This window comes from Euprymna scolopes, chromosome 20, assembly GCF_053919585.1.
Source record: "Euprymna scolopes isolate OS-2025 chromosome 20, ASM5391958v1, whole genome shotgun sequence".
Taxonomy (NCBI): domain Eukaryota; kingdom Metazoa; phylum Mollusca; class Cephalopoda; order Sepiida; family Sepiolidae; genus Euprymna; species Euprymna scolopes.
In genome coordinates, this window is record NC_136501.1 from 9,108,144 (window position 1) to 9,126,472 (window position 18,329).

The following is an 18,329-nucleotide window of genomic DNA, read 5'->3' on the forward strand; positions in this document are numbered from 1 at the left end:
TTCCCCAGTGAAATCACAGGTGCATTGAAATTGTAGCTTATAAAAAGGGATCCTCTTGTTAAATTGATAGAAAGAATTCTTCCCTGTAACCTCTTTCGTACATTGTGAACCTGTCCCTGCTATATAGTTATTTTCATGATAAGTGCTCATCCGAGCTTCAATCTATGGTCCCATCTTGGCAAGCCTTCACAAAAAAGAAAACACTCGTCTAACTACAACTACTATCAACAATTTCCCTTACTCCATACCTGTGCTTAAATCTAAACACAGATTTCATGAACAAAGCTTCTTTTCTAGAAGTACTCGCCTATGGAACTCTGTTCTGCTGGCCTGCAATATCTTCAAGTCCAATGTAATAAATTCTTGTCAAGTCTTCACCTTAAATAATCAGATTCTACCTAATAATTACTACACTCTTGTCCCGGTGACCTCTACACTCATTAATCCTTATCCTCAAGTAGTCTTTGAGCCTTGATAAGTGGTGAATAATATAAAAAAAAAAGAAATTTAGAAATTCACTAGCTGTGACAATCAGGCTTTAGTAGGGTGTATTCCAGTTCATGGTGTAGCTGTTCATTTGAACCTGAAATCATAAAAATTGATCAGTCATCTCAAAAGACATATATCAATTACATACTGAATTTTCAAGCATCTACAACAATTTCAAATGCCTGTAAAAAAAAGTCTGGAAACATATTGAAGGCACCTCATAATTGTATTAATAGAGATTTCAATTCTAACTTTCAACATTGAAGTGTATTATTCAGGTTAGATACAATGAGTTTAAGCAAAGTAAGTAAGTAATGAGTTTTAGGAAACCTTGTGGATTATAATTTTCTTCATTCTGTCATTGTTTTTTTTTTATTATTGTTGTGGTCATATGATGCATTTTCTTTTGATTCCTTCCTTTTGTTATGGAATGGAGCTGACAGCATTGCTCATGTCAAAATGGGTAACTTTGCAATCAGCAAAAGTGGTGGTGTGAGTCTGCTGACCAAACATGCACTTAGTTCATCTTATGGATGACAGGGATTGAAAAGGAGTTGGATGAGAAAAATGAAAAAGGGGAATAACTCTTGCTCTGATCACATTCTGTATACATCACACAATATTTTTGCATCTGACAAAGATCTTTTTAAACTCTTTTTTTTGGGGGGGGGGACAAACTTTTTTTTTTAAGAGCAGCCATTTTTTCAGGAAGAATTTGGATGAATGTGTGTCATTCTTACTTCATCTGGAGAAATGAGACTAAAAGCATTTTCTTTTCAACATTTGACCAGACTGAATGCGTTTTCATGTTTCCTCCTTTTCTATAATAAACATCGATGTAAACATGTAGTTTTTACTAAAGCTTAATCCCCCCCCCCAAGTTTTGAAAATATGCAAAAATAAACCTAGCAGTTCTTCATTAAAAGTCATCTAAAAATATATATCTGGCTATAACTGATATCCATGCTTCCATTCAGTCTCGAAAGACAAAGGATACCCTTTAGGGGTGGTAGCACGTGTAATTGTGAGGCAAGGGTTGTGCAATTTCCAACCACACCTCTGCTGAATCGGCACTGTTGGAGTCCAGTGGCAAGGAGAAGACCAGGACGACTGGAAACAATGCCAAGATAAGCGGAAAGCACATACAGCACCTGAAAGTCCCAAATGGTCACCCATTTAGTAATGACCAGGTTCAACGTTGCTTAACTTTGGTGATTCAGCGGGAACCGGTGTGTCAACGTGATTATGCTGTATAACTTATATACAACCATTTTATATATCACTTATTTTTAGGGGACGTAAAATCAACTTTTAAAAATTATCAGACAAAGGAATTAATTCATAAATGTAGACATAAATATTTAGTATTATCAAATCTCATCTAAAAAAAATTCTGAAATATAAAAACTTACTTTGTAATTAAAATACTGATTAGAAAAGAATTTTTTTTGTAAATAAAAATATATAATTATGTATAAAAGGGAAAGTTTGTTTGCTTGGAGCGTTGCTAGTAAACAACATTGCTCGTAAACAAATACGTAAGCGTATAAGAAAGCTATCAGCAATGTAGAATACCAGCGCGTTAAAGTGACATGACGTATGAACAAAAACAGACAATCGAACAAAGGTCTTAATTAACATTATAAATCTTTGTATATTTATTTTTCAAAATCAATCACATATAGAAATCAGTAAATATGGACATACTGTTTAATATAACCCAGGGTGATTTTGTTCATACGTCATGTCACTTCAATACTCCGATATTCTATGTTGCTTACAACCTTCTATACACTTACATATTTTTTTTTTTTTTTTTTTTTACATATTTGTTTGTCTTTGATAATTTCGAGAATATACTTCTCTTTCTCAAAAAGAAACAAACTAAACTAAAAAAAAAAAAAGCTGTAAGAACAAAACAGGAAGACGAAATATAATAATGTGACAATATAAATATAGATGCTTTTGTAAGTTGAATCATGAATTTCTTCACATTTCACAAATTAGAAAATCATCTAATGGAAAAATGTAGACCATGTAAATTATAATTTTAAACTTTTTATTTATTTTGTTTATCAACAGGTTTTCCAAAGTGTTATGTAATCGCCTAAAAAAGTAGAATCTAATTTTTATTTTTGATTGAATTAGCATACAAGGTGCATATACAAATTTACCTTTTTTTTTTTTATTTTGTAATGAGTAACAATTACTTCCCCTCACTTATGCCAACAAAGAATCACCTATATTGTACATAAAATATAACTTGAACAGAAAATTGAAATGCAGTGAGTCTGATTTGAACTGTCAACCTAAGGATTACAAATGATTTGCCATTTGTTTTTAAAACGTTATTCTGTCAGAAACTGCCGGCCTGGAAATCAGTGATACTTTTATGCTAAAATTTTATATTCAAAACTGATTCCCCATTTTAAATTCTAAAATGTTTATTTTTAAGTATTTACTGACAAGTTTTTAGCTTTTCCGTATATAACCAAAACTGAATCTGTAGCAAAGGCAGCTCCCTGGCACAAGTGCCAGGGACATCCAGAAAGCAATGAGCTTTGATCAATGAGTACAATACTCGTCATATCAGACAATTGCTATTCAGTTGGACACTCCCCTTTTTATGGGGAGCTGGTTTTCCCCAACATCTTGGGCAAATACGCAGAAACTGGCTTGCAGCCAAAGTTAAGTGCGTGATTTCATTCCCCAATCGCGTGATGTTTTACCTCATTAAATTTACGCACCTGTCACGTAACTTTTTAATCATTTAATTTCAACCATTCTCACTTCTGCTGCCCTCGTAGCATCGTGGTAAGTTATCATGCTTTTTTCCCCCGTCTTCGCCTCAAGATTTGGGTTCGAGCCTACCTGCCTACCAAAACTATTTTTTTCTTCTTTTACACTTCCAAACACCCGGGCAACACCGCTAGTTGTATACTAAATTTATTAATGAAACTGATTCCCCACTTGAAATTCTAAATTATTTTTTTTTTTTTTTATGTTTACTGATAGGTTTTCAAGGTGTTTGCATATAATTGCAGAAAACGAATAGAATCTAGTTTTTGTTTTGCATACTTGTTTAAATTTACCTTTTTTTTCCAACTTTTAATAAATATAATTATTAATCCATTTGAAATAATTATGATAAACGATGACAAGTATGTGTATTTCTCTCATCTAATCATGAAAAGAACAGTACAGTGCAATCACTTATTTCTAGAACCAATATCTCTTTTTGAAACTTACAAAAGTTGTGACAAGCATCAAATAAAAAAAAATATATTGTAGAGTTATTTTGTAGCTGGTAACCATACGTAAATGAAACCGTTGTTAAAACACTGTGTAGAAGGGATTTTTTTTTTTTTTTTTTTTTTTGAACGGGCTGCCAGGTGTTGACTTAGTTCTAATCTATAGGTAGCATCTGTGTTCAACAGAAAGGATCAATCTGTGCAAAATGAAGTGGGAAGAGTTTTCGACTCTCCAGGGATTCGTGAGAAATAAAAACACCCAATCTGGGGCTGTCGACGACCAAAAGCAAATTCTAAAATGGATGGTGTACAAAAAAAAAAAAAAAAAAAAAAAAAAAACACGACAGGAGGTATGGCATCTCCATTCTGAATCCACTAATAACTATAAACAAAGACGAAAGCTGAGCAGAGACAGGTATGATGTGCTATTATTTTCTTTTCATGGTTAAACTGAACGCCTCTATACAAATATATACCTTAGACACGAGTTGGTTGAACAAGCTCGGTGCTTGCAAATGAGCCCCCCCCCCTCATACACAAACACAATTTATGATAAGCTTGATTAGTCATATGTACATAGATCTGTTTTTGTATTTTCGTTTGTATGTATATATAAGAAAGCGATAACGTAAAGTGTCACTTGCAAGACCTTCATTTTTTTATACTTGGAAAAATGTACTTTACTGCCATATGTACAGGAGCGGGGGGGGGGGGCATTTACCAATCGTTGTATTGATTATTTTTATACATAATTTAATTTTAAATAATCATTGGGTTTACTTCGCTTTGAATCTTCCTATGACACCAGCCATACATTGGTGCTGCACCAATTTTTGGTTACAACTAGTTTCGATAGTGAACCCAACAATGGTAAAGAAGTAAAGATATTTCTCTTTTAAAACCATTCTTGATGCTAAGTTCTATTTATGTCTTTAAACAAAGACATCTCATTTGGGAATATTAAAAAGAAAAATGTTTTTGACAAAAATACATAAATCTTTGGCAACTTTAAGAGTTGTCCATAAGGGATTCTCAAATTTGCTTCCATATGAAACATACGAAGCTCTCCATTACTTTTTATCATGTCTTGGTGATCGCATCAGCAGACTTGGCCACGCAGAGTTTCTTGAATTAAAAATAAATAAAATGATGATGAAAAATATTTTGATATCTTTTAAAGCAAAGTAAATCAGTATAAGAGATATATGGAACTCAAAGAAGAAGAAAAAAAAACGGTTGTGTTATCAGGAACTTTGTTGCATTCCGTCTTTGTGATATCATGTTGTTATCAGTAAGAGATGCCAACATTTTGCCTCGTGGAGAAAGAAACCTTTTACAGGGCTAATTTCTTTCCCTGCGTTACCGATTATTTTTGTATTCAAACACTCGCACCTGACGCATTTTTAAAAGACTTATGGGTACACATAATACTGAAATCACTTCAACCTGATTCTGTATTGTCCAAAAACAGATCATTTGTGATCTCAAATAAGATCAAATATAATAGATATTAATATACTTCTATGTTTATTAACAACCAAATTATAATATTTATATTTTTTAAAATCTTGATTTGCTTTTTTTTTTTTTTTTTTTTTGTGTGTGTGTGTGTGTGTATTCAGGCTCCAGGTTCTAGGATCCTGGTTTTGAATTACACTTGATTCAGCCATGCTGATGATTCGTATAATAATGAAACATGCGTCTTTGGTTGGTTGGTTGGTTGGTTTATGGCATATCAACCCTTTTCGGGTTATTTAATGCCGAATCCAAAGATTTTGAAGAAAAATTTTTTTAATAGAATATATTTGTTCTTTTCAAGTCGGTTTCTATTTAACCCATAATTGGGACCCTAACAGGTACTACCACTCCGGGTCAGAGTGGACCTGGGAGCAATGGTAATTAAAGGGTGGCTCCACACTCCCCAAAGCCCACACGCTGGGGCCTCATCACTGGATATAGTTTAAGGTCATATCCAGGACCCCCATTGAGGGACTTTTACCTTCTGCAGGGGGGCAGTCGGCGTATTCTAATGCCCCACCGACAGGGCCGCATGCGTTTTTGGATATATATACAGAGAAAGAGAATTGGCATTACTTACCTCTGACCCTGCCACTATAACCACCAGGTTGAGAGCTTCAAGCTTGTTGTTCCTCTCTCAAAGCACACACACACACACTTTACTGGGCAGTGCTCAGAAGACTTATTTTTATTTTTGACCCCATTAATATTACAATAACATCAAAAAGAAAATCTATGTTAATACCCCGCCAGTTCTGTCAAAGTTTCACTTTTTTAAAAATGGTTCTGATACTAAATATTTAGACTTGTGTATTATTTGAATTCTTTGACCTACTGTCTCATCTGAAGTATCATTTTCACAATATTTTGGTTGATGTAACTTCCGACTTTCTTTAGGTGTATCTTGTTGAACCCGGGAATGTTTCTGTCAAACTTTGGAATCTGGACAGAATTTCAAACAAAACCTTTTATTTACTCCACAGGGGTAGCATGCTCTCGTTCTATCAGCCATAACTGGATAGAGGTCCTAAGTAATTCGCAATTGTATTTTTCAATCTCCCACACTGAGAATTGAACCTTTACCTTTCAGGAGAATATCACTCTTATAATTGATTTTTTTCAAGTACTCTAACCAGTCATGGCTGGCAGAACAAAAACATGTTACCTCCATGAAGTAAATAAAGGGTTCTGTTCGAAATACCATCCAGGTTCCCGAGTTTGACAAGATACACCTGAAGAAGGTCGGAGGTTACATCAACCAAAATGTAAAAATGACAGCTAAAATGAGAACAGTAGTTCGAAGAATCCAAATAATACAAATAACCAATCCTCATCTCCAAAGTTCAGAATTGGGCGATTCAGATTTTTGGTGATTACAAAAGTTAATGTATATTTACAGAGTAATCTCTGAGCAGGGATCGCTATGATAGATTGAGAAAGGAGGGTAAGGCCTCTAACGCTATGTATTTACAATTTGGGTAAATGCCTAATTGTAAATAAACACAAAAAAAAACAAAAAAACAGCTATTCGACTTTCTTTCTGCAATTTTATATTTAACTATTTTAATGTTGTGCAACTTTAGTGTATGTTTCAAAGCATTGAAAAGCAACTGGGTTTTGATTGGAGTTAGCGGCGGTTTATTTTGGAAGAGAGTTGTTTATTTTTACTATTTTTTATGGTCAATGAAATCTTGAAGGCGGAATAAAATAAAATCTTCACAATTACACTAGAAGGCCAACCCGGCATTGCCCAATAATGAATGAGAAACCATATGCACTCTTGTGTTTCTAGCTGTGAACTCTATATTATCACTTTTATAATGTTCTGTTATTTTTATGGTTTTTTTTTTTTTTAGATCATTTCTTTTTTTTTTTTTTTTTTTTTTAATCTCATCCTGTGCTGCCACTAATAATAGTCTTTCCGGTTCTTTATTCATAGAATTTATTTCATTTTATTACTACTACTACTACTACTACTACTCTCCTCTTCACACAACTTCTGGACTCATTTACCCCTTTTAGTATTAGTCGGAGGGGTGGGGGCTGGTCGCAAAATACCGTTAAATAATTAAAAAAAAAAAAAAAACGAGACTTGGGTGCCATCTTATCACGTTATTAAAAGAAAAAAAAAAGTGCTGCATGGTGGATGCATGTAATAAAGTTGAGAATTTTAAAAGATAGGAGAGAGAAAAACAGGGGGGAAAAATGTGCGACGATACAGATGTTGCAAATTTTGCTATTTAAAATAAAACAATGAATCGACTGTTCACGCACGCACGATTAACAGCGTCGAAATCAAGGTTTTATCTGACCCCTCCCGTTCAAACAAAACAACATTTCTACATGAAATAATTGACAGTCTCTGATTTTTCACTATTATGTGTCTGACAGATTGCTCTTTCTAACAGTACAACGTTCATGCTGCTGACAAGTTTTTAGTGGACATACAAACACACACACACACAGACAAGTGAGATTTATATAATAGATTATTTAGATATATTAATGATTTCATTGTGTGCGGCCAAAGTGTGTGAACACTTTGGCCGCACACAATGAGCATTGATTGCTGTGACTCTCCACACCATTATTACAATCGGTTGCTGAATTTGATTGTGAAAAAATGGATAAGAGTTCTTGGATTATAAAATCTAGAACAGTTGAAATAGGTCAGTTCATAAGAAAACGGCAAGGAAAACATGAGAAAAAGTTATAAAAATGAACCTGATAAAATAGGGCATAAAGACTTTTTTCTTTTTCTTCTTTTTTTTTTTTTTTACTCGGGAGGGGGGGGAGGTAACTATTTATCAAGGCCTAGATGCCACTCTAGAATCAGAGTTAAATGAGTGTTTAGGTAGACGAGACAACACCATGATGATCAGTAATGGTGGAACTTGAGTAGGGTTTAACTATATAAAAGGACAGAGGAATTTGCCAGGTGAAGGTCGAACGACAGCATTACAAATATGCATGCGTAACGTAATAGCTATTAATTCATGTTTTAATTTTTAGCCTTGCAGCAAACATGTCTTCATAGCTCAGACATTAACATCAAAAGAAAAAGTAAACCATAAGCTAAACATTTTATGTTTTGATTCACGGTGGTGGCGCACAAGTCATTTTTTTGTTTTCAACTTTTTAAATCATTACTATATATTGAGTCCAATATAATATAATAAATACAAAATCTGCATTAATCAAAATATTATATTTAAGCGTATTTTACGACCGGGCAATGCCAGGCAGCCTGCTAGTAATTCATATAATACAAATATCTCTGTACTAAAGGCGATTCTGCTAATTCCACCATTATATATCTTAATTTGCTTCAGTTCGTGTCGATCCGTTACATTTCTGCATTGTATTGACTTCTGTAAATTTAAATTTCCTTTATAAATGATTTCTAGTTTAAGGCGAACTTGGAAACTTTCTTCGGAATATATATATATATATATATATATATATATATATATATATATATATATATATATATATATGAATCGTACAAAGTGAGTTTTGTTTGAAATTCCTTCATCTTTGATGTCTGAACAGGAAGGTAATCCTAATATCTTGATGTTGGTGTGAAAAAGATGACTCTTTACAGTAAAGATAGTGTACTCAAGATTTCGAGAAGCCAAGTAGGATTATTATCTGTTGGTTTGCTCTCCTGGGAAACCCCGCTTTCCCCATTAGCACTTAATATCTTTAAGCATATTCCTCACAAGTGCAAACTTACATTTAGTCCAAGAAATGGCTGTGTGTTCCGATAAAACATTTGGAACACAGCCAGATTCACAACTTACTGTCAATCTTATTCCCTCTTCATTTTCTCACCTGAAGTAACTCACACACCTTTGCCCCTGGCCATGACTAATGACTTAGAGATTATATGTTTAACAATCTCACGGGAAATAACTATTATCAAACATTTTTAAATTCCTGGTTGATTTTTTTTTTTTTATTGAGATTTAAAAAAAAAAATGATATGATGCATGTGTAATACGAGTCTAAAAGACTATTTTTAATATCAAGAAATCATCAAAAAAATGTTTACATATGCACATTTAAGTCCAGACATACCCGGTGAACTAAGTGCAAGAGAAATACAAACAATGGCACTTAAGGGACAGTTAGAATACTAAAAGGATCTCTCGGTTGGAGTAACTAAACTAATGGGAGAATGTTTGGCATCTGGTAGAATGCCCCATCCCCAGCAAAAACAAAGTGATAAAATTAAAACAAAAAGAGTCTAAACTTAAATGTGCAAAAAAGATTTGACAATATTTACCATACTTATCTTAATAGTTGTTTATTTCTTAATCATTATGATACATTGTATATAGTATTAGAATACGAAGTTCTTTGATAGAACGGGGGCGCATTAAAAATATTCTCTTTTGGTTTAGGAGGACAAATGATCTATAATACTCTACTTTTATGTTTTAAGTTTAATTCAAGTCAGAAATTACTTTCTAAAATTCAAAATTCAAAATCACTTTTGAATTTTGAATGGTCATAATATTCAAAATTGAAAATTTTAGTCTATTATTAAATAAAAGAAATGCACGGCATATGTTTGCATTGCAACCCTTCTTTTGAAAGTATGTAATTTCCAAACAATCAGATGAGTTATGCACCATGCATCGAAAATACATAGATTAACGAAAGAACTCTAAATTTTGTGTATTCCTTACTTGAAATAATAAATTTTTGTTTAAAAATTCCATATTTTTACTGCAAAAAAATTTAAATATAAATCACACAATATATATATAAATATATATATATATTATACTAGCAGTTCAGCCTGGCTTTTCTCATCCTATGTACTGTTCATAACCTTATGTGCATATGTGTGTGTGTGTGTGCATATATATATATATATATATATATATATTAAAATGTTTGACTCATGTCCAGGTAACCTACATCTAAAATTTCCAGTGTTTAAACCCAAAATTGGCGGAGGAGTTTGATAGAGTCTGCAAAGGTCAACTCTTCCAACTTTGACCTCATGGCAGCCAAATTTTCGCCCAAAAACTTATTTAAAAACTTGCTGCATGTCTGAATACCCTTTATGTAAAATTCCAAATGTTTAGACCCAAAATTGACTGAATAGTTTGCTAGAGACCACAAAGGTAAAATCTTTTGAACTTCGATCCCTTTGATTTTTAAATACACTTTATGTAAAATTTCAAATGTTTAGAGCAAAAATTGACTGAGTAATTTGGTAGAGACCGCAGAGGTCAAATATTTTTTTTAACTTTGACCCCAAATTTGACCCCTTAACATTTGTTTTGGGCTCAAATCAAATTAAAAAGTTTGATCCATGTCCAAATGACCTACATCATTAATATTTTCATTTAGTTTCTTAGTCTTTACGGGTAGGTATGCTGACAACGAATATCAAGGTTAAATTGGGTGCAAATACTTTGACCCCCACCCCTCCCCATAAAGTGGGGTATCTTTTCTGAAAGCCGTGCTTACCATAGCAAGGTTGGGGGTGTCTATTCCATAAGCTATTCTTAACATGAGGAGGTCTGAAAGCTGTTCTTAACATTAGGATGTTGGGGATTGGCCACCAACAACAACCATAGTTTAATTTTTTACAAGGGGGAGTGCTTCCACTGGGTAATGGCCCTGTTAGTATATATATCTGCGTCCGTCCGTGGAAACAACGAGGACCATCTGATCATCCTGTAGGGTAGGGGGGGGTCATCATCGGTGAGTAGGATATGGCTAATAAGCCCAATCTTTGCTTGAAAAGTTATATATATATATATATATATATATATATATATATATATATATATATAAAACAAAAACTCTTATTAGTGATGATAAGTAATTTAAAACCCACATAACAGGAGTAGAAAATAAGTGTGAATATAATGTATTGTTCAATTCCTAAATGGTGAGTTTCATTAACCTTAATTTGGTAGGTTCATGGTCGTAAAAGTCTGGTTTTCAAAGACTCTGAAGAAATCAATAAAAAGGACCGATTTTAAAGCTGGTTAGATGATGATGGCGACTTAGTCAAAGTATTCACTGTTAGATTTACAAATCTCATTAAAGAAACCCGATAAAGACACATTTTCCAAATAGAGGTTTTCTTAGAGTGGACAGCTTTTGCTTATAGTTAAAAAGTCCATTATCTAATCTCAATGGGATGTGATTATATAAGAGTTCTTTTAACTTTCAAGATAAAAAGCTCTTGCCATCCCAGAACAAAAGAACAAAAATCTGCTTAAAATGGGAAGGTTACTTTAGCTGATCAAAAAAAAAAAAAAAAATGTAAGTTCTACCAAATTCTATTAATGACCATTATATCTAGAGAAATGGAGACAGCAGTTCTTGCAATATGTTATAGAACTGAGCAAATAATGAATACAATAAGAATTCCGTATGAGATTAGGCATACAAGTTCAACTCAATAGATTCGGTGGTTTTTTTTTTGTGTTTTTTTAAATAAAAGCATCTATATATATATATATATATATATATATATATATATATATATATATATATATATATATATATATATATATATATGAAAGGCATAAGTGGTGCACACGTTTTTGTATGTCCAAGAAAGGCTTTTTTTTTTTTGCCTGATTTCTTGGGGGGGGTACTATTTCTTAGAACTTTTTATATACTTCCTAGATTATAATATGTACAATTTGCGAACGCAGGTTGTATCTATATTTATTTACATCAACTTTTATAAAATTCATGCTATTCTTCCCTTTCGCGTGTTTGTTCAGCTTCCTCGTATAAAAGTGAAACTAATCGAAAACGAAGACAGCTTCCTGGCCTTTCGTGCCGGGACGTTCAGACAGCAATCAGCTTTGATCAATATGGGACAAACCTCTCATATCAGACAATTACTATTCATTTGGACACTCCCTTTTTATGGGGAGCTGGTTTACCCCAACATCGTGGGGGAAACAAATAAATGAAACGGTGGAAAGCTGAACTGGCCTTAAAGCCAACGTTTGTTTCTGCACCTGCTAACAAGTCAACTTTTTGATTGACATCAATAAATTTGAACGCTTTTCACTTCCTATGGCCTCGTAGTGAAGCTGTAAGATGTCACGTTTTCTTTCACTTTCTTTTCCGTCTTTGTATCACGAGTTCAAGCCTGCCTGATTACTAACACTTTTTTTTTTTTTACACCTCCAAAAACCAGGGCAACGCCGGGTACCCCCTACTAGTCACTAATAAAAGGAAATCCACTGTTTGAAACACTCGATAATAATTTAAGATTTAACAGTTAGAAAGACCAAGCGAGTGTGAAATTGTTTTTAATAAATATTGCTATAATCTTAAATTGTTATCAAGTGTTTCAAACAGTGGACTTTCTTTTATCACACATGCGTTTGAGAGGCGATAAAAACTGTAATCAAAAATATAAAAATCATTTTGACTTAACTCCAAGCACCTCAAATCATACCAGGAATTATCACCACCACCATCGCATATAAAAAGAAAAGAAAGAAAAAAAAAAGAAAACAAAACAAAACAAACAACTGTCCATTTTCCTGAATATGAATATTTTATTTTATTATTCGAAAATTTCAAAAAAAAAAAAAAAAAAAAAAAACTTAAATTTTTTTTTTTTTTAATTTTCGAAAAATAAAATATTTCACAACGTTTTGATCAACTATTCCTCTGGCCTTCGTCAGAAACAACAACCAGACGATGAGGATAATAGTTTGCAATAAATAAATGGATAAATGAATATTTTATTTTATTATTCAAAAATTTGAATAAAATTTTCAATTTTATTTTTAATAAATAGCAGTATTTATTGAAAACAATTTCACACTCATTTGGTCTTTCTAACTGTTAAATCTTAAAGGCATCACTATTTTTTTTTTTTTTTCAGTTCATTTGGCAAAAAATAAAACAATCATACTTCAAATGTCATATAAGGAAAGAATAGCAAAAATTTACAGAGAAAAGGACACAGTAATCTTAACACCTGTCCAAATTTACCTTGAATTGTTGCGTTGTTGGTGCATTTATTAGCTCTCTTCAAAGTCTATTTCAAGAGCCAGGGATTTTGATTGAGAAAGCAGCCGTTCTTCCATTTAATCGAAATCATTGGTTTCCTGTAGTGTAAGCATAGATCATGTGAATAATAGGTCCTGAGACATATCATAATGTCCATTAAGGAGCTTGTAGGCCCAAATCGTATCACCACGTCTTCGAATATTCCTGATTCTCTACTTGGTTTCAATTTTCCTGCTGTCAAGTTAATTTTATTGGCGTATAAACACAGTGAAATTAATATAATTTTGATAGTATCTTGTTTAAAGACATAAACAATGTCTGGTTTTGAGGTACAGATCAATGCTGTCAGAGGAACAAAAAAAATCTTCTAAACTGTGTCAATTTTTATTCACATCTAATATAGATTGCCCATTCTGGGGAACTAGATTTTACCTACATTAAAAACTAACCATATATCTAACTTTGCCATCGTGGGGAGACAAATGGAAACACATACAGGGCAAAAGGTAATAAATTAACTGCAACGTTTCACAAATAATATAATCATGTGCCGAAACGTTTAAAAATTAATTTAAAAGAAAGGGAGTGGTGCAAAGGATCATGGGATTCCAAGACAGAAAATTTCAACAAATTTGGATCTTTTAAGATTCCACAAGAGGGTCTTAAATTGAACTACATTCAAAGTTTCAAAATCTATATAAATAAAACTAAAGATGTGTGTGTGTGTGTGTGTGTGTGTGTGTGTGTGTGTGTGTGTGTGTGTGTGTGTGTGTGTAAATATTTGGCTGATAAACTCTTAAACTACTTGTCATATAACACTGAAATTAACAGGAAATAATAATTATACACAAAGGATGGTTTATAACAAGTAAAATCTTTTAGATGCCAACAAGTTGAAACACAAACTATTTCAACTTGCCAACATATTTCTATTACTTTTTGTGCATGGGCAAATTCATTCATAGTTTGAAGTGGTTTAATTTTAAATCTTTCTTATCTATCTATCAATAGCTTAAAGGGTAGGGAACATGGCTAGAGCGCTAAATGTTCTGATTTCGATTCTAGCTAATGGCATCCAAGTATTTTTTTTTTTCTTTTATAAACTTTTGAACTCAGTACTATATATCAGGTATAATATAAAGAATTAGCTTTGTGATAATAAATACGAAATCTGCATGAATTAAATTATATTTAAGCATATTTTACGATGGCACCCCCTCCACCAGTCTCTATAAAGCTAACACCTTTTCAAAAAAAAAAAAATAATAAAGCGTTTCTAAGATAATATGGCATTCTCACTGAATTCAATAAGATTTTAACTGTAGTTAAATTACACACAATTATTTTCGTTCTTTAAATTTCAAGAAATTTTGATCCATTGAAAATCCTAATACTCCATTAGAGAGTTTTAAATGAAATTTTGTTCAAACTTATAAAATCAAAATTGATATTTTAGTCCTCAAACTACTTTCTTTCCATTCAATTTTCCCCATAAAAAAAATTAAACAAAAATTGTATTTGGTGTTGCGAATTTTTGCAAATATTGCAGAGTTGCAAACGTGTCTCAGCGTTATGAACCCATCTTGGCACGGGTAACTATTTTGTTTCAGCTAATTTCTTCCAACTCTAACAATGATTATATCAGGGTGGTCAAACACCACTCATATACATCGTGACCGTTTCTAATATACATTAACCATGGAGACACGTAAATCAGTGAGCTAATGAAATATGTTCCCTTTGATTTTGTTTTTCCTGAGTGTTTCATTCTGGTCCCCCCAGCCCCCAAAAGATAGATTGTAGCCGACGTTTGGGTAGACATTTTGTTTTTAAATCAGTTCCTTTATTTTCAGGTCGAAGAAAACCTAAAATGGGAATGAAATCTCCAACACAATCAGGTATGAATTGTTAGCACTCCCTCCGTAACACTAATCATAAACTCACCCTTCCTTTAAGAATTAAAAATATATAGATTTTTACCCAGTAGTTGAAAAGGCACTTTTTAAGCTTTTCAATTCATTTATTTATATTTTATGTTGTGTTTTTTATTTTTAAGTTTCTTTGCTTTTATTTATTTTTTCTTTTACTTTTTTTGGTTTAATTTTTGTTTTTTAAATTTCTTTTCTTTTATTCTTTAATTATAACACTTTAATTTTTAAAATTTTAAATCATTATTTATATTCCTATATTATGTCCATATGAAGCCAGATTGCATAAAAACTAAGAAACTGTTTTGTTAGCATTAATAAGTTTCTCGGAATTGTGGAAAATAGCAAAAATGCGTTATTTTTAAATTGGACTTAATTGGGTTATATATTTTTTGTAAGATATTCAAATTATAGGCATTTAATAACATTAAGTTCGATTTTATTTTCCATATTGACAAACCTAAGAATGATTTCAGAAATTGATTTAAACAAAATCAAACATTTTGTTCAAAAACTGTTCTCACATAGCCAGAATAAACTTTGAAGATCCTAATCATCTAAAATCAAAGTTATGGGTTCTTATAAAAATTATGCTTGATCTAAATTATAAGACAACTCTTATGTTTCTGGAATGCGAATTTTTTAAACACTTATAAATAACACATTTTCTCCAAATTCCCATTAAGTAAATTGCTATAAAAAGTTTTTATTAACCTTCATTTTTATAACTTCTTAGGAAGAAAATTTCATTTTTTTTTTGTTTTTGTTTTTTGTACATAAGCATAGTTGCTGTACTTAGCTATAAAAACATATAGTTTGATTTTATTTGCATTTATTTTATCAAATAAACATGAAATAGGTAAAGAAAAAATCTGGATTCGATAGGAGTATAGGGATTGTTGGAATATGTCATCCATTTTTTTTTTTCTTTTCAGATCAGCTCCAATGTATGCAGGGTTTTTTAAAAATTTTTTTTAGTTATTTTATCCTGTTTTTTATGTTTATTTTTCTATATTTTAAAGTGCTTAATTTATCTATCGAATAAAAGCTGCCATTAGGGCAATCATTTTTAAAATTTAGTTTAGATTGTGTTCAAGATCAAAATATAGTCTACATAATAAGGATTAAACTCCTTGTAATGAGCACAGTTGGCTTCTTATTGAACCATAATTGTCTACATTAAAATATTTTAATAATAGTATGCTATCCAACGGCATGCAGTTGCCGAGTGGGATGTAATTCATTGGAAGAAACATCCACATTAAATAGTTAAGCTGGTATTTTTTGGTACTTGTACAGTTTAATCAAGGCATTAAAAAATGAAAATATCAAAAAAAGGTTATATTGTACGCCTTCGTTATGGAACGAGGTTCTCCGAAAAAAAAAAAAACTTCACTTCATCAAGTAGTTTTTATTTTACAGCGAAAAAACAATTTGTTAGGATACCGAGCAAAAGGTTCAATTTTTAGGAAGAAAAGCTAGTAATAAAGATGGGGAGGGAGTGTCGGCGCTTTAAGTGGAGTTATCTCCCCGTGGTGTGTTCAACAAATTTCCATAATGGCTGACTTCAACGCGCTCTCATAAAAACGTTTTTCCACTGTAAAAAAAAAAAAAAAAAAAAAAAAAATACTTCATCAAATTAAATGAATTTTTTTTCAGAGATCTTCAGTCCAAAACGAATACGTACAATATAACCTTTTTTCGATATTTTCATTTTTGAATGTCTTGATTAAACCTTACAAGTACCTTTTTTTTTTAAATAGATAAGATGGTAATTTCCAAAATTTCTGCATTGATGATGAATCGAGTGTTGGAGGCTAATTACAAAGTTAAGACCTGGAGGCATATGTCAACAGTATGAAAATTAAGAAACTGCTTTGTTAACATTAAGTTTCTCAGCAAAAAAAGGAGAAAGTAAATCCTGAGAGGTGGTATTGTGAGGAACATATGTGTACTATAACTGTCTCTCTTCAAAAAGAGTAGAGAGGAATGTATCATGATGAATAAAAATATACTACATAGAATTCAATAAGCAAACGTTAATGTAATAAAGATTAGTGAAAAACAAAAACAAAAAAAAAACTTCCATATTTATATATTTAGATAACGTTAAAAACATCGACAAATTTCATTGTCTACATAAAATGCTGAAATAAAAATTGGGTGGAAAAATATAGTCAGCAGTCAGCACCTTTATAAACAGCGAAACATGCTATCTAAAGATGGACGTTAACTTCCAACTTAAAAAAAAAAAAATTTATAAACATGAATTATGGTTCTTCCTTAACTAGCCTCATTCTCGACTTGTTTAGATGGCGACTTTTTTCCCAACCCAATTTATATTTTAGCGTTTCACATGCATGATTAAACTTGATATAGCAAAAGAAGTACTAAAACTCTTAAGTTGTTTGTTTTTTACTAAAACATGATTAAAAAAAATATAAACTGTTTATGAGTAATGCAAATAATGTATTTCACTCTAATTTTTGTGACTAAAATAGGAATTAACTTCAACTAAAAAAGATTATTCCAGGTTATTGTTGCCTCGTTTTCCTGTTTTAAGCATACATTGAACAGAAAATAAGAGAAGTAAGGCTAGCATGACTGTTTTTTATTATTATTTATTGACTAGCAGGACCCGTGGAAATTCCACAAAATTGAGAAATATATTGATTCAACAAATATGTTTCGATAAAGCTGATATTTTTTCTGGATAGCACAAAAAGTTAGTATGCATTTTTTTGTTATATATATATAAACATACTTTTTCCACACATTATAAATGATCACCTGTAAAGAAAGGTCAGCATGAAAATCTTTTGACTCATCATAGTTTTAACTTAACTTTCCTCAATCAATTTATCATCCTGAAGAAGTCCCAATGAAAATGAGGATGAAACGTTGATATTTTTCTAATGCTATAGGTTTTTCTTTTCTCTTTTCCATAACATCATATATATATATGTAGTAAGTTATAAAATATATATGGCAGTTAAGCTACACAGAGTATTCCGCGTTTCATCCACGCTAGAATTCATCAGGTTTATAAGCCTGATGAATCCTAGTGTGAATGAAACGCAGAATATTCTGTGTATCTTAATTGCCATATATATTTTATAACTTACTA

At 31.8% G+C, this 18,329-nt stretch overlaps 1 protein-coding gene across 38 annotated transcripts in view; it reads left to right on the forward strand.

Annotated features, from left to right (window-relative positions):
- The window catches only part of LOC145241300 (neuron navigator 2-like), a 1,908,016-nt gene that overhangs the window by 1,837,852 nt on the left and 51,835 nt on the right, over positions 1–18,329 (forward strand). For 28 of the 38 annotated variants that reach the window (XM_080104060.1, XM_080104067.1, XM_080104051.1 and 25 more), the window contains one exon: positions 15,128–15,172. The exons of the other annotated variants lie outside the window; for them this stretch is intronic. In XM_080104060.1, the coding sequence (XP_079960186.1) occupies positions 15,128–15,172 (45 nt within the window). The remainder of the gene's footprint in view (positions 1–15,127; positions 15,173–18,329) is intronic. 38 annotated transcript variants of the gene reach the window in all.